Source organism: Homalodisca vitripennis, chromosome 5 (assembly GCF_021130785.1).
Source record: "Homalodisca vitripennis isolate AUS2020 chromosome 5, UT_GWSS_2.1, whole genome shotgun sequence".
NCBI classification, from domain to species: Eukaryota; Metazoa; Arthropoda; class Insecta; order Hemiptera; family Cicadellidae; genus Homalodisca; species Homalodisca vitripennis.
Genome location: NC_060211.1, coordinates 127,860,028 through 127,881,948, shown reverse-complemented (window position 1 = coordinate 127,881,948; position 21,921 = coordinate 127,860,028). Strand labels below are relative to the sequence as shown.

Genomic DNA, 21,921 nt, shown 5'->3' with positions numbered 1-21,921 from the left:
CTAACCACTGAAATAGCGTTAACTATTTCATTTTTTAATCAATTTAAACGAAGTAGATACAGTTAAATTATTTATAATTTTTCAACACTTATGTACGAATAATGATTTTTGAGAGAGTTAATTTGAAAACTTGTATACAACCCGTTTGAAATGTAAACTTATATTATTCATACATTTATTTCTAATTGTGCATTCATAAAAATAATAAATGCTCAGTTTCTCAAGTTATTCGCATTCACTATTTTTGTGATGATTTTTTAGAAAAAACAAAATTTACCACAAATTTATACTAAATGAGACGATATAAAACATATTCAGAATTATTCATATAAACTTTTTTTGTTTCGTTTTGTGTTTTCTTTAATTTTTTTAACCAGACTATCGCGGAACACTCTGTGTGTATATACATACATAGACAAACTCATATATATATATATATATATATATATATATATATATATATATCACGTATTGCACAAGTGGTGTTTAAATTCCTTTAAATCAATTTAGTTTCCAACTAAAAACGTCAGTTATTTACTTGGTTTCGAAATCAAACTAAAAGTTTCTCGAATCAAAGAAAATTGTTATGTTGATTGTTAACTCAATGTGCTTGACAGCAACTCAAAACAGTAATGTTTGATTAAATATTAAAACGTTAAATCCCTTATAAACGTAACAAAGAGACGACATAGACGATTACTTCGGAGTTGGTGATTGGCAGTGTTTGTCGACAGACCTACTTATATCACATACCAGTAAATGTAATTTTTCTTTACACTCGTGTGCCAATTTAGCATTCATATCTCAAGTTACAGAGTTAATGACTATAAATTAGCAGGGCTATCTAGTGTTAATTTGTTATTTACAACTAACTAACGTTTTATTTGCTTATAAGTAGGTCTAATTTATGTTACATAACTACCATCAGTTTGTTTGATTCAGTTGACACGTTTTCACAAATGTTACTGGTGTTAGTAAGATGAGATAGATAAGTTATGACGGTACCTTTGAAGACTCTGTTGAGGAGAGACGGCATGGCTGACGGTAGGCGGGTCTACTGTGGTCGGGAGTAGATGTCTGACTGAGCTTGAGCTTAGGATCTCCTTGACTCGGGTGTCCCCATCGTGTCGCGTCTTCTCCTACCTGTGGCACGCCACGCGTCAGTACTTCCTCACCACCATCATCTTTCACTCTCTAGTTGTACTTAGCAAGGGGGTACTAACGGGAATCCTCTAGGTTGTTATTTATTTCACCGTAATGTTCTATAATCTTTCTGGTCTCTGTGAATTAAGTTACCTGCCAGTTCTAGCTCTCAGGCATCAGGAAACAGAAATAGTGAATAATGATATTCCTCCCTCAATTGGATTGTTAATATTGCAGTTACAAAAGGAGAATGTATTCAACCAGCAGGATGGATGTAATGTTATTTCATTTGGTATAAAACAGTTTTTGGTTGAATAATTAAAATAGTTACAGTGTTTAACATAATATTTCTGAAAAAATTTTCACTCCACGAGAAGTGTGAAGCAGACATTTAGAACGTAATTTTTAAGTAGCCCCATAGAAAAACTGATGATGATAAGAGATTTTATAGTATGTATATAAAGTATGGGTACTTTCTGATTAAACGGAGGCCACCTATTAAAAGCACGCTGCGGCTGGTGTGGTTAGGCGATTTAGGTTTACTAACCTATCCTTACCTAACCTAACCGTTAGTATTATTGTGTGCCCACCCAAATTTGCTAAATCCCGTTTATTATTGATGGCCTCCGTATGGCCTCCGTTTAATCAGAAAATACCAAAGTATGATTTCAGGACATAACATACTGCTCACATTCGGTCGGTCTTAGAGCGTGCATGCGTTGTGGGGAACCGAATTCCGAGATATTGCTCGGAAGAAATTGAAAAATAATACAAACAAGATAGTGGAGATTTGTATATTACAAATAAATCGGTCATTATATGTATGCGGTGCCTTATATGGAGTTGCTAGAGTTGTTTCAAATGCAAAAGCTTACAAAAGGAAGAATACTGATCCAATTAATTTGTTCATATAAAAGTCTACATTATCAAGTTGATGACGCTTTCCGCTTGTCACGTATAAAGTTCAATGCTCCAACCTGTCAAACCAGATCGAGGACTCTGTGTTCTCGTTACCATTCTGCTGTACTTTGCTGGGTTTTAACTCTCTCATTAATACTACAAGGTAGAGGGCCACCATACCATGTGTCGTAACAAGGCTTCGCTGAGGTTGAATGCAAAATTCCAAATCTATAACTCATTACATTCTCGAGATGCCCTATGCACTATCATATGAAACAGGAGTTAACACAAAATTACGCAGCATATAAATCATTCTTGCAAAAATGAAGTTTCATGCTAAATTTAAAGTCTACATGTAAAACATTTCTGTACATATCTTGCCACGTGATACGTTCAGATTTTTGTTCATTCAATTTGGTTTTCATATCAGTGTTTAACTGTTGATAGTCTTCACTCCAAGTCACTATAAAAATATGATCAATGTGTTGCGATAGTAAGTTACGCTATATGCCACATGTTTCAATCTCTTATGGGTGTACTGAGTTTTGTTTTCAAATTTATTTATTCTGCTATGGTGTCGTTGCCATCACGCTTACGAATCTAAAAATATTCGCTAACCCCAGTCAAATCCCATGGAAGTAACATGCACCATCATCGAACTCAGTATTTGTTGTATGTAATGAAGCTATATACATGTACAATTTCTAGTGTCTAAGTCAGTTCGTTTTCGAGTATCGGTCTCCATTTTTCGGCGTTACAAGTGATAGGTTTTGCTAAAGCTCAACCTATTGGTCTTATAATCTCGCTGATACAGGCATTGGTGTGTTTAAATGATAGAGTTAAAGATGCTGGTATAGACCTTCTAGACCTATAGACCAAATAGTTGTTTCTGAAAACTTGATTCATCATCGCCCGACATTAAATTCTATGCACGTATCTACTGTTATTTAAACGCAATACGTGCATAGAGTTTAATGTCGGGCGATGATGAATCAAGTTTCCAGAAACAAATAGACCAGCATCTTTAACTCTATCATTTAAACACACCAATACCTGTATCAGCGAAATTATAAGACTTATCGTGAAGGTAATTTGGGTTTATACTACTGTACTAATACTATAGTTAATTTATATTTACAGTAAATTTTAGTTTATACTTTAAGTATTATATTTGTTACGTAAGTGTCAGAAAAAGCATGGCTTTAATTATTTAAAATGTTTGATTGTATGTCTGGATTATTAGTTTTTGTACAAAGTTTATAATAGAGCATTTTGGAGTTAGCGGATAATGTTTACATTAAAAATACATATTTTTCTAAAGGAGGCTAATATTCTATGGAGTGAAATACTTTTTGCATATTTTCTGTAATATTTGCGGTTACACTTCTGCCATTGTGTCTCCCAAAGTAGGCTGTGGTTTAAGTCCTATACTTGTATAAATGGTGAGGCACTCATCAGTGGAACCGCAACATTCATTGAAGATTTTCTCATTTGCATTGACATTACATATTTTTACTTAATTTCTCGAGTCTCCAAACAGAGTAATGAAAATAAGTGTTCCTCTCTGCCACAGTTAATACTCTTTTGTACATACACAACCTTGACTAATTGAATTTTTTTATATGAGACCTATTCTGTAACTTCACAAAAAGATATATTTCATGACATAATTGACATTGTGTTAGCTTATCAATCTCAGAAGACTCGAGTTGTGAAGTTGTACATAGAGCGGAATACCGGAACCGGTTCATCCTAAGTGTCCTGGACTGTGCAACTGCGCATATCGGTGATTGTGTAAGGCATTGTTTTTTTCTAAAAAAAAAATCAATACCATAATGTCAAGGTTTTATCCTTAGCTAAGACCATTCATCTGCATAATGATATGTGCAAGAATTGAAGAGCTATTTTTAGACTATTGTATGTGTTTAGTTTTTTATACAGGTAAGACAGGATCGTGAGACTACAACGTTTCCTCTTAAAATAAATAAGTTTTTCTACAAAGCAAACAAAGAACAGAATTTTATATACGTCCTTTTTTTACCATAACAAAAAAATTTAGGAATCTTTATTAGATACATTTCAGGACCACTATTTAACAAATCAAATGTTATTGTTTATTGTTGGTTATTGTTGCAGCGAGTCACTTATTTATTTAAACAGAAAATCTCAACGTAACGCATTTATTTACAATGTGAGATTACCAAATACGTAAAAATAAGAAGAAATAAAATATAAAAATTCAACAACGATTGGCAATAACAAATAAATAATATGACACATAAATAATGTCTCCACTTAATTTATAGATGTTGCAAAGCATTTACAGTCTCTTTGCAGAAACATGAAGTGATCTTAATGCACGGTGCAAATTTAAAGTTAACTTGATATAATAACATAATGATAATGGGCATGGTAGTTTACTTTGAGGTATTTATTTTCAACATAAATGTTTTGATAATTTAACACTAAGAGACTCAAATTAATTGATTTGAGAAAGCAATTTTACTTCTCCTTTGATTCAATTACATGCTGGTAACAAACGTATAAAGTATTGATAATGTAAACCTTACTCTGTGCCATCTGTGGATTTCAAGTACATAAAACTGTAGGACATAGAGTGTAAAAGAAAAAAAATGACTGTAGGGATTTTAAAGTCGTAATGTTAATCTTACGAGAGTATATTTGTTCAATTATAATAGCTGCTCAGTGAATCACACATGATGCACTTTTTGCAAGTTTTGTCAATCCACTAACAAACTGAATATCAGTTCATTGGTTAAAAAATGAACAATTGAAAAAGAAAAAGAAATGACCGATACCTGTAGGGAGCAGAGAGTAAAGGTTACGCTCTTTAACATTCTCATAATGAAATAATACATTTGATAAACAATACTTGCTGAGTATGTTTCCGGATAGGAAAAAAAGCAAGCAGTCCCTTGCGGTGCAGCATTTTTCTAACACCTTTAAATGTCAATGTTTGCTATTGAACATAAATAGTTACCTATACTGTTAGCAAAAATGTATCAGCCAAATTGGTAGACAGGTTAGAACTAAGCCTATCTTATTCAAATCTCTCAAGAGGAATATGAGTAAATCTCTCCGACAACGGATTATGAATTTCCATCTAGATCCTACTGAAAATTCTCATTACCTCCTTTAAACATTGTCCTGGCAACTTGAGTTAGTAACAATCACGAAATATATATATATATATATATATAACGAGGGGTGTGCGATGTCATCTGTAAGACCAACTGCACGAAAATAAAGTAATTAATTTTTTAAGACACAAGGCTTCAAAGTCTTGTATGAGATTAAAGTTATAAAGAATGAGTAGAAATATCCAGTTAGGCCGAGTCATCCTTAAAATATCGACTAATAAATAACACAATGGCCAGATAAGTACAATTTGATGCGAGCTCTGAACTTCTTAGGTGTTCACTGATTGTAAAAGGACATCTTTGATTCTCGCGTTGTCTGAGGTCACATTGAAGACTCCTAGTCAGTCTGAACATATCAGACCTCTCAAGTAGTGCTCGCGTTGACTAGAAACGGAACGTAGACGTACAGATCACGTTAAAATACCGCAATAAAATTTTGCGCGTCAGGACAAATCCAACACATATCTCGCGACATATGTAAGCCATCCAAATTTGAGATAGTTTCAGAGTAACTTCCTATACCAATGCGAGATTAGATCAACAGCATAAAAGTAATGTGTCAATCTAAACAGTAAAGGAAATCTTTCAGGCCTATATACGATCTATAACTAATATTTTCCTCCGGATTCTGAGTTCTTAATACAAAAATGAGTATATTTTAGTAGTAAAGTGATTTTAATGACAAAAACAGTTCATTGGCTGAGCGCCAGCGAAGTCTATTACCCGAAGGGCTACTAAAATGTAATTTACGTCTCTCTGTCAGTACGTCTCGAGAACGAATTGACATATTTACCTAGATTTGAAATTTTGCATGAATCTTCATTCATTCATCGAGTTCAATGAAGGTGCATGTGACTCCATGGGACTTAGATGAGCATTACCTAACATTATTAAATTGTGGTGGCTAACTAGATGGCAACGAGAAAATTGCAGAATAAATCAATTCTTAAACAAACTAAGCACAATCATGTGACATTTTGACATGTGACTTAGTAGCACATGTAGCTATATACTTGAAATTTTGCATACGACCTCATCGGAGCCTGCTGCGCGACACGTGGTGTGGCGTACTCCTAACTCGTCATTCATTCAGTAACGGCACATCCCCTACCATTCATTCAGTTGCTCACTACAAGACAGGGAGCTGTGCTGCTTGAGAACCTAAGTTTTAAGTAAGTGTTTAAATAAGCTTTAGTCGGAAAGGTTTTCTTAACTGGAAAAGCAGTTACAAGTTCTGCTTCAAACAACACCACGGATAGAACGGTTTCAAACACTGGTCTTCCTAGAGATATCGGAGTCACTGAGTCGACTAAAGTATCGTTATATCTGTTTTTTAGATTGAATATTTTATGAAGATAATCAGCAGACAAGACAATACTCGTATTTTTAATTCTTTTTTAGTATCAAATATATGAATTAAAATGACAAATGAAGTATTGAACCACCCTTCCTGGAAGGTTATGTAAGTGATGCATGTATGAGTGTGTTGTTATATGCAATAAAATAGCAATGCTATGTTTTAATACTAAGTTGCTCGACCTATGACAGGAAATATAGTTTAAATAATTACGCCGTTAAAGTTTGAAGGTCTAAAAAATCTTATTCTAAAGGTTGCAGCAAAATATATAAAATGTTACGCTATGATTTTTTTCTCTTTTCTGGGAATTTAATATCCCAAGTTAAATTAAATTTCTTATTAAAACCTTTATTAAACGCTACCCTTGAGCTTCAAGATAGCGTAGGGGTAGGGCTGTGGTTCATTAACCAAGGGGTCACACGTTCTAATCCAGGGGAGAGCAATACAAAATAAAAAAAAACCGTTTGGACTGTTTTTTCCTAACTCATTAGAGTGCTACTGATGTAGGAAGAATATCCTTAGAAAAATCAACTAATCATACACGTGTGAGGACTTACTGAACAAAGTAAGCAATACTAATACCCGTCAGTCTGTAAGTTTATTGATTTACATATTGTTCAGCGTTTATCTCGTTGTTAGTAAGGATGCCATAACTATCTTCCATGTTTTCTGGTTTTCAATGTCGAAACATTTTTAACTAATATCATAAATATATTTCGTCCTCACTTTGGAGAGCCATTTTTGTGATTCGATGTTAAACCGAAACTACCAGTAATACACACCCGCTTACACTATGGTAGTTATTAACTCTTTTCTAAATATTTCAATTTTAGTACTAGTACTGTACTAAAAGTATTAGTACTGAAAAGAACAGTTTACTTTGATTAAAAGAGTACGCAAATTTAATTCTGGCAAGATCCATCCTCTGGATTCCGAGATTCGTTTTGCAAAATTATTCGTAAAAATAAATGATTCCTCCAAAATTTTGTTTGGAATACTTTGGTGCACTTTAAAGCAATGTGGCTTGCTAAAATCTATTTACTTCATAATTAACTTCTTTTATTACCTCTATCCCGTTGTATGGACTTATTTGCTGGCGAGAAAAAAGCAAAATATATTTACATTATTTTATCCCTGGAAATTTGATACGAATTTTCTGAAATCGACGAGACATTAAGGAATATACACAACTGGAAAATAATGGTTGAAAAAATATGCGACATCTCGTGCCAAAAGGAAGTGGACAGTATCTGGACCAAGGGTGTGCAGGACCTGTGCCATATGTCTGCAGGAGGTCGCGAACGACAGTCGAGGTCACTCTAAGGAGGATTATCAACATCGACCCTACACGGTCAGCGACTTGTCCTGTTCAGACCTTCTATCGACCTGAGAAAAAAGTATGTTTGCCCTCCGTATAAATTGTGTGCTGCACGTAAACAAACAGAGGAGTGGGTGATAATTGTAGGACACGCGTTTACAGGACACTTGGCTGATAAGGACGCTCGCTCAAGGGAATGTTAATGATGAAATTAGTTTAAGGACGTTTGTTTGCAAGGAAGATGTAAAATTTTAACAGAATTTCCCCAGAGATGCCACTGCTACTAAAACACTAACTAGGCCTAATATTTATAAAATAGTTTGTGGACAATTAATAATAAATATTTTCAATACACCAAATGATAATAAAAATAATTTGTATGTATTTTGCGCAACTTGATGTTATAAAAATATTCATTTAGTTATATATACATATCAATTTAATTTGTATACACAACCATAGGTATTTAATTCAGAAAGCATCGATTGACAAAAATACTTGACCTGAATACGACTGTTGGAGAAACTGAAATTCTTTTGATTAATTGCAACTAGTTTAATGCTTGATTTATCAGGACAAGATATTGTATTGTGTGAGAAGCCATAATGACGTATAGAAGATGTAGGCCCATATGCATACAGAATATAAATTCACAGACACATACTTTCACGAACTCTTCGACAGCATTTATAAAATTTGTTCTTCTTGTCAAGACAAACAAAATATACAATATAAAAATGGGTCAGATGTGCTTAGTGTGCCGTCTGTCTGTATACATGTGTTTTTAGTTTTCATTTTTTACTCAACCAGTAAAGATTACAAACTTAAATTTAGCACAACCGTTTTGCTTGCATTCTCAAAACAAGATAAACATTTATATAATACCACATATACGTTTTTAATGAGGAAGCCGATGAAGTTTTTAAAATGTAATACCATAAACACTAGCAAGTCTATAACGGTTGTGATGGAACGCAAATTGTAATTGTTTACAAATTTACGGTACCATTAACCTTTTACGGTGCATTACAACCGCTGAAAGTTTATATCTACATTATTTACTGACAAATGTTTGTGCTCTGGGAGTTTGCAATTAGACTAACAACTTAATTATTCTTGAAAACAATAACTTAATTCTATTTTTATTAATGTTATTTGTCAAATATAAAAATGATTATTACTTCATATATATATATATATATATATATATATATATTTATAAATAAATATATATATATATATATATATGTATATATAATGTAGATATAAACTTTCAAAGGTTGTAATGCACCGTAAAAGGTTAATGGTACCGTAAATTTGTAAAAAATTACACAATTATATATATATATATATATATATGTATATTTTTATAAATATTTATATATATATAATATATATATAAATATTCAATCGCAAAAAGTAATTTCACTAAATATTCGAATCGCAAAAAAGTACTCTCACTTGCCGGGTGAGTGTGCTACCATTACACCACAGAGCCTTCACTTATTACGAATTCAAGTATTTTATATATATGGCCGTATCTGTCACATATGCGTTTAAATAACCAAACTAACATATGATCGGAAGACCAAATACCTGTCAAATGATTTTGATTTACATTAAATTTGTATAAATGGCAATAGCCTTATTGAATTTCAATAAACAATTAATCGCAATATATATATATATATATATATATATATATATATACGTATTATATATGTATATGTAAATATACATATACATATATATTTGAGTCATTGTCACGACCGTGTATACTCCATGAACGCTGTCCTCTTCTGATGTGTGTGAGGACCAAGAAGAAATAACGTATGATTTTCTAAATATTTTTCTTATCCAATTTATTTACCTTATATATATATATATATATTATATATATATATATATATATATATATATATTTCTTAACTCCTTATTATATTCACCACTTTTATGAATATAGCAGTAAGCAATAGGAGGAAATCAAAATCCAAAGGGTCGTTTAGTAATTATCAAGGCGCGCTTATTTCTTTATTAATAATCTTAAACATTCTCTTGGCAAAAGTACTCGAAAGCGTGTCTAAAGCTGGATTTGACAACGGAAATGGGATGCAGAATATTTTACCTATAAATACAAGTAAATCACCGCGACTAATCGATGAGGGTGGGTTTGCCAGGTTTGGATTTCTATTTCAGTACATTCGGGGTGTTCTTTACTCTCTCGCTATCTGGAACAACGATGACGTGCCCCCCCCCCGCGAGCACCGCTCATGCACTTGCATGCTTGCTGCTGGACATGCGAGCTTCGTGACTCAGCGCATGATCCAGAAAAATTGATAAAGAGACTTCGTCGAAACAAAGTCGATTTTTTCTACTGCAGAGACACGGTTTTCGCTTTATCTTTATTCAAAACACCAGGGTGTGGCCATTACTCTCAAGTTGCCAATCCCGCCGTCGTTTGTGTGGTAGTGTAGGTGCCTAGTGTGCGGTGACGCAGTTCAGCTAGAGATCAGGTATGTGAAATGTTTAAGTGAATGAGGGTTTTACAACTAAAGAACCATATTCAGTATTCGGTCAGTATAGGCTGTGTGAACTTACCGAATGTCCAAGTGGACTACACGCCACAATTCGGATCTTTGCCAAAGTAAGAACTAAAAATCGGTTTTATCGATGAATCGGTAAAATCAAAGCTATGAGATCGGGAAACCATGGTGAACTATTACATCCTTTTTTATGTGTTACTAATTTCTTACTCAAAATTCCTCAAATCCGAAAATCTTGAAATTAATAACATAGAACGATAAGTTTTCGTTTATTATTTTACTAAATGTAACTATGAAACGTCATTCTCCCGTAAAATCCATACTGTTAGGAACAAAATAAGAAATGTTTTTAAACTACAGAATATCCAATGATAAATAAATGTACTATGTAATGAATGTATTATCGAATTATTACTAAACGGTAATGCAATGCACTTTATAATATCTTATGGACTTATTTCGAGAATATTCCGATTCAAAATTATTATAGGGCTCCATCATATTGGTTCTACTATGATTACTAGGGGGACTTAATATACCTTCACCTGGCTTTAAATATTTCAATTTATTAATTAATTTCTTGGAGATATGGAATATTGCAGAGAAACTTGTGTATTTTATTAGTATTTCACTCTCCAACTTCAGAGTCTTAAAACATTGCTCTTTAAAATTAAATTTTAGTTTTTCTGAAATTGATCAGGAGATGGAATATCTTCCAGAGACCATCACTTATTTTCCGGAGTGTTTATTAAGCCATTTAAAAATACATGTGTATGACGTACTCGTTATTTAATAGTAATGGCGTGCAACTGCTAGTTGATTATAATGTTAAACTTTTCACAAACTATTAAAAATTACAATGAAATTCTGTAGTTTTGATATCAAATTACAAGACAAATATATATATATATAGAATTTATATACTACAGAATTTCATTGTAATATATATCATCTTTAAGCACTTTTCACTCCTACACGGACTCCCCATTCACTTATTACACTTCGAGACAGCTTGGGAAGGGGCCATTACCTGACCATGACCACCGTCCATTAGTGGCCAACCGCCCAGATACTTTAGTAATGTACAGAACATGTTAAACTAGGCTTAGACCAGCCTTCTAAGCCTATTCTAGGATACATAATAAGTCACACGTTGTAGTTGTGAATTGTTGATAGTGACGTCACGCCGTTAGGCGACAAGTACCTCGTTATGTGACGGATTTGTGATATTAATTGTTCTAACGTAAACAATTTAAAACGCCAATTCCTGGGAATGTTAATTCGAGAGAATTTTCGCAGGGATTATTGCCCGCAATATTAAAAAGGAAATTACATGGCTAAATCAAACTCAAAAACCGAAATATGCTTAAAAATAAAAATAAAATAAAATAATATTCCTAGAAATTAATAATTTTAAAATCGAAATCGCTCATATTTTATATTTTTGACTTAGGATGTTTGAACATGTGTTCGACGAAGAAATTACTCGTTAAAAATAGTTGGTCCATTTAGCTCTATAAATTACCAGGATATTGTTTAAACAGGAAATCAATGCATGGGATGACAGTTATTGGATTAAAATTTAAGAATCTATTTATTCAACCTTGTTGTAAGGACATTTAACTGGCGTTAAAACATTCAAAATCTAAATATTTTCATAACTTCTCAATTTTTGGGAATGTTCTCGAGCTAAAGAAATATCCCCATTTCATAAGTTCCTTCCCACTTGGAATTTTCTCGGCCTAAATCAACATTCTAAACTATTTATTTTTATTTCAATTTATACAAAACCTGCTGTAGCCTAACAATTTTTTTTATTCATATTTTTAACTATTTTAAATTATAATAAATTATATCTATGTAATGTATGATTGTACCTAAATAAGGACTTGAACACAGTGTAGGATATATTTTCAATAAAATATACCGTAATAATGTTTCATACCAGTGGACACGGTATTATTCTTACGTATAAGTATCTCTGTGGACGCAGTTAGTAGTAATCCCGATAGATGGTACTGTAGTAGGCCACAGTATCAACGTTCAAATAAACGCGCCTAAACCAGCCAGAAGTTATTTAATTTGCTTCTAGGTAGCGACAACTTTCAAACAACGCGTAGTTCAATTTAATGGTAAAATCCTGACAGAATTAATTACTAGCAAATATTTACAGTAAAACTATGATGATTTGTAAATGTAAGAAATTGGCAGTTGACCAATAACTGTAAAGTAATATTTTATATTATTATTGAAACACTTTGGTCGAACTAAAAGCCATGATTCATTCATTATTCCATATAAGTTGAATATATTATATAGTTTATATAGCCTACAAATAGCTTTTAATTCAAGTGTATATGGATAATATACTTTAAAATATTTATTATTCAGTTTCATGATTTTATTGAAACTTCACCAAAACAAAATTGACTGTTAAGTATACGAATATTTTTATCAACATTACACTGTACATTCAGATAAGCCTTAAAAGATGATGTTCAAGTATTTGTTTAGTTTTACAATTTAATGGGCCACAGAATGTTTATAATGAGAATATTATTAGTGGACGAGAAAAGTGCAGTTGTAGTACTTATATTGATTACTGTACAAGATTTGTACGGATGCAAGACCTTAAGTTTTACTGTCTTTTATTTATTTTTTATGGCTGTTTAATAGGTTTTCATGTGTCCATATTTTGTGCGGGGTTTCACATTGAATACCTCCAAGCCTAACAATAAAATTTCGCAATGTTATTTGGTAATAAGGCAATAATTTACAGAAAAATTTCCTCTTTTATGTTTAGAAATATACCCAAGTCAAACAAAAAAGAATAAATAGTTTACAATCTAAAAATACGGAAATTTGGCTACGGAAATCAAAATTTTTTAGTTTAATGTGAGTGTCCAACTTTATATAATCCTCTCAAATTTGGAAAACGGATAATAAAATATTGACACATAATATTACAGCTTACCAAAGCTTAACATATAACAAAAACCCCTATCATAAATTTTTATTTTCTGGTGGTAAGATTTACTAAACATTACAATTTGTATGCGAGTAGTCTCGCAAAAACTCCCACTTGAAAACGAAATAATGAAACAAATCCTAATGAAATGTCTGTTTACGTATTCGACTTATATATCCTCGTGTACTATACGTTTTATACGCGTTTACTTTGTGAAATGTAATTGAAAATGAGTAGAGCGTCCCCGCTTTAATAAGTAATCATTAATATTTGAGGGATTAACGCACACAAAGCAGTAACCTTCGCGAGCTGACCTTCACCCTGTATGTAGTAGGTGAGATACGTACTTCGCGAGCATAGACACAAATAAACTAAAAAGATGTTTGTTTGTTCGAAAAACTCTTGTTGCATAATATTAGTATCGTGTGTTTGAAACTGATACGAGTATAATCTGCAAGAAACCTGCTTCCCTCTAGATTTACTTCAACAAGCACTCTGTATCTGTATACAAACTATATATCCGTTTCCCTGTGAAGACTATCTTTAATCGAAAATGTATTTGATCGTAGATTACTTCAATAAGATCTCGTTTTTTGCAAGTATATGGGTATAGAGGAGAAATAAAAACAACTCTTATGGAATATATAGACATATTATTTTATATCCATAAAAAGTATCACTTGTAATAAATAATTGACATTATGTCAAATGTCCTTTTTTAGACATTACCAGTATTTTTATATTGTGAAACATTACAATATTCTGTTTAGTAAATGATATACAGATGAGGTAATATGTAGCTTTTTACTGATTTAAAAGTTACTTATCACGAAAAACAAGTAGTAGTGGAAATTTCATTTTTCGTCTCTGGGGAAATTAACAAATTAAATACGGGATTCCCTATCAGTATTAGGACCTATTTTATTTTTAACACAATGAGCATATAAAGGTATGATTATTATAATAATAAATTCCAAAGAAAATATACTAGTAGTCTCCCTGTTGAGAGTGTGTTGTGAAGTATTGATATCAAAAGTGAAGATATTGAAATACAGATGAATAATAATTTTGAAGCTAGCATTAAACAACTTTATACCAGATTGCAATTCTTAAAACGACATGGTTCCAAATGCTGTTGAAACAAATTTTACAAAACTTCAAGTTTGTGATAAAAATTATATTAAATCATTAAATTCATTATAAATATGCAGTAATAATATAATATTTATATAATTTCAATAAATATTAAATCATAAGAAGTACTTGCTTCGCCGGGTCTCGAACCCGGGTCTCTCACTTGCCGGGTGAGTGCTCTACCATTACACCACAGAGCCCTTACAATTTACGATACATTTGCTTTTATGATATATACAATATCTGATGTTATAAGAAATGATACTACTAAATTAACATTACGAACTTTCGATCTGTTAAAGTAGGTATTTTTGTAATACATTAAGATAAGAAATAAATTAAATAAAACATTTTACAGGAACTGACCATAAAGTTTGTTGGTAAAAGGTAGTCGAAAGGGGTTCCTCCCTTGCAGAAAGCTATTGGCCCTTTTAGAACACCAAGTTGAAATAGAACTCTTTTAAAACCACCATTATAAAAGGTGTATCTTAGTGTTGAGGGGTTGAAGGGGGGTTACGGCAATTGATGGAGGAGCGACGACATGTCTTCTGTCCACTGAATAGAGGGGGCAAATACCTAAATCCACCCCTGTGTTTATTCGATCAAAACTAATAATTTATGTTATTTGCTGTGTTTATGTGTAATGTTTACCTCAGATTACGGTAAATGGGTCGGGTAATTGCAGGGAATTCTTGTCGTGAGGTTGGCTAAGGTGGACCGGAAATACCAGACCAGCTGGCTCACCTTTAATGGCCAATAAAACGCTGTTATACAAAATAATGGACTGGTTATTTACAATCTTTTCCGACCGCAAAAATGTGCATAATATTGTTACCCAACGATTATTAAAAGTTTTAACTAATTAAAAACATCAGTCAAGGAGTCAAATTTCCTATGAACGTATACCATCGACTAGTGTAGTTTCAGTCCTTTTGACAAAAAAAAGGAATACTGTAAAATATAATTTATAATATATTCAAATTTTTTCAATATATTTCCAAACTATTTTATTTATTTGGAATAGTAACAAAGTACGTTGTCCTAATCAAAATTCTATCTAAAAGTCAGAATTCATTTGGTTGTCATTATTATCTCCAATATACTATTGAAAATTGCGTAAATAATAATAAAGTAATGATAAAATTCTATCTGAAAAGTTCATAATTAAAAATTATAGTAGCCCTGTAACATAAATAATAATTAATTAATATAAAAAAAGATACCCAATGAATGTCTTTTTTATTGCATTTATCTCTAAGTAATGATAAAAAAGGGCTTTATAAATTGTTCAAAAGCTTCGTCGATGATAATTTTTTTATAACAAAGAGTTTTAGATTATTTATTTTAACTATTATTTAATAGTAAGATTATATAGTTAAATTACTTTTTTAACCTATCCATTATTATTTATTGAGAGTAAGAACCATTGGTTAAGCAACGCTAATGTTAAACTGTTTTAATTTGAATGCATGTTAATGATGTAACTTCTTAAGAAAATTATATTCGATAGTGTTATTTCAATAAAAATTTGCCATATTTACATACTTATCTACTGTCTTTAATCAACAATCCTTCAATGAAGCTTGCTTCACTCCAATTGTCAGTCTCTTGTACTTGACAGGCTGTGACAGTAATATGGAGGCATGGCGGCGCTGTTTAATATGTGCGAAGAGGAATGTATAGTGACTGACTAAACGATTAATTGCTAAACCAGCAATTCTTACTTGTTTCATAGAAGGCGTTCTTTATTAACTGAGTTACGTAACTAATGTAAGAGGAGTTACGTAACTAACAGCGGCGTCCCGGTCACTGGTGGTTTCCATCACTAGGGCCCAGACTGGCTAAACTCGGCAGATCATAGCCTTGACCTCCATGTGTTGGTACAGTTGGCAAGCCCGCCAGACACGGACGGCTCAGCTTGATTATACGCGTGATAATGTACGGTACACGTACTTTCGTAGCTCAAAGTGAATCCTGAGCTGAGGTAGGATTGTAATAATGGACTTACGTTATTTTTTAGAGAAGAATACGTTTTTAAGGATTTGTTTGGAACATTAAACGAAACTATCTTAGGCCTTATAATTTATTTGAGCGAAAATCTTATTATAGTCTACTATGAAGATTTTCAAAATAGTGGCATAAGATGGTTTCTGTGAAAAGCAGAGATAGGAGCTACCCGAGCTTTCTTTGTCAATTCTGAACATTTTACGCTTACCGCCAAAATGCTGGAGGAGATTTTTTCCACATATCTTTTCCTAGTAACAACAAAATCAGCTGATCCCTTTGTAAATTGCTCCAAGATTAGACCAAAATTGCAATGGATTTAACCCCGAATATACACAAAATGCTAATATAACCATATTTCTAGAATTTCTGCACAAAATACACATCAGACTTGTATAACAACACAAAAGCATGTTAAAAAATAGTTCATTTAGTAGTGCAGAATCCGAGACCCAATCTGCAGTGTATAAACACACAATCTAGTATTTTGTCAAACTTGATACTTTTCTCGAGTAATATCTCGAAAGAAATCAATCGGTACCAACGTAAATTTTGGTGGCGATTGAAATAGAAGGACATAATGATTAAAGATATCAAACAATAGTTTTTTCTCAGATCAAATTTCTCAGTTTCATGCACTTAAAACCTACTATTAAAGACCAAAAATTTTAATCAGATTCAGCTGATCCTATAAAGACCCTGAAAGTGTTGGCGTTCATACTCTTTGTCTCGCAGTCTGACACGAATCTATCTGTTAGTATTTATGTATCTGTCGGTAGCAAATAAAAGTAGTTAAAGTAATAATATATAGTTATACTATTACTTTAACCTCTTTTATTTCAGTTATGTGGGTTTGATGTTTTCTCTGAAAACGAAAGACCTTACAGAAATGAACTTTAATGATCATAGGAATGTTTGTTTTTAAATTAAGTAATTTATTCCAATAAGAGAGAAGCTGGTACAATGTAAAGCATTGCTTGTTCTATTTAACTCTTTTGATACCCTCCCATTTCGACCCCCCACCAAAGATATCATAACCGACTCTCTGTTTATTTCTTGGGGAAAATTCTATAGATTTAATGAAAATCTAATTTGTTTAGTTAAACAGTGCAAATTGGATCTCGGCTCTTTGAAAATATTCTGAATATTTACGTATCTTATTTTAAACACAAAAAAGTTTAAACATATGGTTCTGAATAAAATATTGACAAAACGTGGCCGCTCACATGTTGGAGTAATGTTCACACAAAACGGTAATGATTTTCTTAGACCAATTTTAATAATGGTCACTCCAGCAATATTTTCATATCAGACTCAAGGCGTACCTTAGACTTACATAATCCAGCACGATTATATAACGTATGTTTGAAATGAAGCGTAATTTCAAGGCAAAGGTTATTAGCGAGCGGCAAAGAGTAAACAGGTGGGGAATGTTTTCCGAGTATACCACTGTAGTATTCATATGAGTAATTGTGCGTACCAAGAATAAGTTATCTCCAGGAAAACAGTGCATAACAGTCACGGTGAAGCGCCCACTATTTGACTCCATTCAAAAAACTTTATGCAATCAACTGTCAAGGATCTCAGAAATGATACCAATTTGAAGAGTGATGAGTCTGGCTGGCTACAGCACTTCTACTTTATAGACTACAGCTACACAGATCTTGCTATAGCTGAAGGATCAAAGGTGTGTCCCAAGGTTCACAAGGACATTCCTGATTTGGTAAAGAAGATTCAGCTGGCCACAGGAATCAGTGAGAAAAACTTTAATCTACCAATGGAATCCTCTCTCAGCATCAACCCCTACCTGATAGTAGGAATTTAGTGGGAACCCTGTCCCAGCCAAAAACACAGCAGACCTCTTGCTGTAGGATAATATCACAAACGTCTTGTTTTAAAATAATATCACAAATGTTCATCAACATCCTTCAAGGGTGGGGGTTGATATAACTAGTAATTTAAGTTAACTCTATCAATACTTACTGTGGCCATAATACATTGGGAAGAGTATGCTAACTTTAGACACTAATTAGTGAAGTAAAGAATGGAATCCGGACTCTAAACGTGGATATTTTTAGAACCAGTTATTGTGGCTTATTTCACAAATATATAATTTTAACGAAAATCTGATTAAAATATTTTGTTGTAGCCACAATGCTTTTCCTTGCACCACATCATCATGAATCTAACGAATTATAATAGGTAAACCGACACAACAGATTATCGAAGTTACAGATCGTAATAAAAGAAAAAAAAAGTACAGACAGACAGACAGTTAGGGCGCAGTGCCCGAGTTTCTTTTTACTCCAAATTCAAGAGTTCTTATGTGCACCAAATTACTTCAAGTCCCTAGAACTTTTCCGTCTAGATTTATCGCACACACACATACACTAGCGGACGGACTGTCCTTTGACCTTTTGACCTCAAAACAAAACTCACAACACAACACATTTAACACAAAACATTTTAGACTTCTTCCTAAAACTCTGTAGAGGAACCTGTATACTAAGTTTCAAGACTCTAAGACGTTTCTATGAAGAAAAGGTAACACACAAACAGACTGTCGGACTGACGATAACGTGATTGTAAGAAGGCCTTGTTAGGGATCATTATGCATAGTAAACGCACCTTGCACAATAATAAATGGAATTATGGGGTCTTTACCGTCACGATGCTTCTGATTACAATAAACAATTTTACATATTAACAGGACATTTTTGGTAGTCACATACATGTTCAGAAACATAACTCTTCCAATAACACTTGCGATAAAACAAAAACATCATAAAACATGTTACACAATTGACTAACGGACGTCGCCAGTACTGAATGTTACAACCAAGTTTAAAAATTGTCCTCATCGATTGTTGCTCTAATTTGAAGATTTTGTCGTCATCAATTTGCAGACGGCCATCTGTAACGCGCTCGCTTACGTAAGCGGTCAAGTCCAAGTGAAGTGACCCGACAAATTGTGTAATGAGGGCCGCAGCTGTTTGGTGTGTGGATGCGAGTTCGTCAAACCCACCCAGGATCTACCATTCCCTGTGTATAGTACCATACAATTAGTAGTGTTAACACTGTAACACTGTTCGGTCGTGTGAACGGTGGGGAGAATACCGACTCATGCTCTGATGACTCAGTGCGACAGCAGCGCAGCGCTCGACCCGGTCACTGACTAAACTGGGCATCTTTCCCACCTTGACATATTGGCACTGGACATCGCCTGTGCTATAAGCCTACCGGTGAACATCACAGGCTAAAGTACTCTAAATTGCTCCCTCACATATAGAAATATATATAATCACCATTTTTATTGATTATTTACATTAGGTTCCGTAACCTTTATTAACAAAAACAAATGTTCTTGATTGTACATATTTTTGAAAATACCCAAATAATATTAAATGTAGCTTTTTATACGTTGTGTTTAATACATTCGTCCACTGTTTAGAATAGTTCTTCAATAGAGACGGTTTCAGTTTCATTTTTTATGATTTAATCAATGACAATTGCTTTCTAATTTCATATATTCTAGTTTATTATATAATATAGCTCCAGCTTTTGACGGGAGATTTCTAAGTAATTAGGTCCGTGTTGTTGGGGTCAAGGAATGGTATTATACTATCTTGTGTTTGTGATATAAAATTCCAAAATATAAATTTAAACTTTGACTGTATTATTGATTACAAAATATATGCACAAGGCAAGACCAGAAGTTTTAATTCTGTAATATACTTCATAAAACGGTAACTAATTTCTTAGGAAAGTTTGGAACATCTTACCAAATAATTAGTTACGTACCTGTAAGTTTTGTCGGTGGATATCACAAGTCAGACCTCAATCAGCAAGTCATTTTCATTGCAATGTATTGCTTTATATTGACATATGAGTTCATTGAAATCATGCTATTTTTCTATAAACTGCACAGCTGCACTGCTGCTGATACTTCTGTTGTTTTTACAAAGGGCTGTAGAAATAGATCTTATTTATAATTATAATTTAAAAATATAATTTAAAAAAAGATGAATGAACAATAAACAAAATTATCAAAGTCTCGCACATCAGACAAAAAATTTTTAAATTTAAAGTAAAAGCTAGATAGTAACTTTTTTGTATTTAATAATAGATATTTCCTAAAAATGTATAGCTAAATATATATGTAGAGTAACTAATTTCAAACCGACAATAATACACTTATTGTTCTAATTGGTGTAACAAAGCTATTTGGTAAACTGTAAATCAGGCCGGGTTTAGTTGGATTCTCGAATCCGTCAACCAGAGCGGGCGGTAAGTTGCTTGACAGGTGATGTGCACGCGACCGCCCACACTTCAGTCTTGCCAACATCCAATAGCGGCGGAAGGCACTGCCGATACACTGATCTCACTAGGCTTCGTGGTGTATTACACGCAATCCAAGTATAAAAATACACCCAAAGTTACACTTCATTTCGAGCTAAATATTCCATCAAAATTTGCAACATCTTTGGCACATATGTCCAATTCTGTTAGCCACTCCTCTAGTGCTTTGATGGGCGGTGCACCTTTTCCAGTTATATAACTGCCGCTAATTAGACCTTCGCTTCATGGAATTGACGGCGCAATATACTGATAATAGTGCCTGACAATTCATTGAAGCAAACCACACTTGGGCGGACTTCACAGCTCAAACATTACATAACTGGATGTGTAATTGTGTGTTGTCATTCAGCGATCCACTTAAAAACGAGGCGCTGCGGAATAATAATAAGGTAATTAGTGTAATGACTAATTCAGCCTTCGGTCACGGCCTTGAACTCGACTCGCCGGACTGGTAATAAAACTCAAGAAAACATGACACTATATGTCCTACACATGGTCGCGCAGTTAATAATCTCTTATTATATTTGTTGATATGAGAAATTAATTATATGACACATATTACAACAGCAATTAATATATTAATTAATAAGTATTTTTGTTATGATTAGAATCTATGAAACCACAAATAACAAAGTTTGTTGTAACTAGTTGTAAGCACTAAGTCGGTCATAAATAAAAGTATTTCTTCAACGTTATCTATTCTTATTATGTTCCGCTTGAAAATGTAAATTGGAGATAAAATGTAGTCGTTAATTCCAAAGTTATCTATTTTGTAAAAATGTACAGTGAAAAATATTAATATTATACTTCGAACTCAATCTTTTTTTAATCAACCAACTCTTCAGTTTTTTTGAAAGTTAAGAAAAATTTTGTTCGTTTCTAATTGATTAAAAAAAAGCTATTGCATTCTCTGCACCCTCTTATGATAAACCCCTACTATAAAACATAATTTAAGGGACTGGATTTATTTAATGGTGATCATTCAACACGAATGTTTCGACCACGAACCTGTTATATTATTTGTTAAGTTGATA

The 21,921-nt window shown here is 32.9% G+C and overlaps 1 protein-coding gene across 2 annotated transcripts in view; it reads right to left on the bottom strand.

Annotated features, from left to right (window-relative positions):
• The window catches only part of LOC124362863 (sialin-like), a 136,917-nt gene that overhangs the window by 66,390 nt on the left and 48,606 nt on the right, over positions 1-21,921 (bottom strand). The window contains exon 2 of one of the 2 annotated variants that reach the window (XM_046817726.1): positions 1,006-1,143. The exons of the other annotated variant lie outside the window; for it this stretch is intronic. Within the exon in view, the coding sequence (XP_046673682.1) occupies positions 1,006-1,036 (31 nt within the window). The 5' untranslated portion in view covers positions 1,037-1,143. The remainder of the gene's footprint in view (positions 1-1,005; positions 1,144-21,921) is intronic. 2 annotated transcript variants of the gene reach the window in all.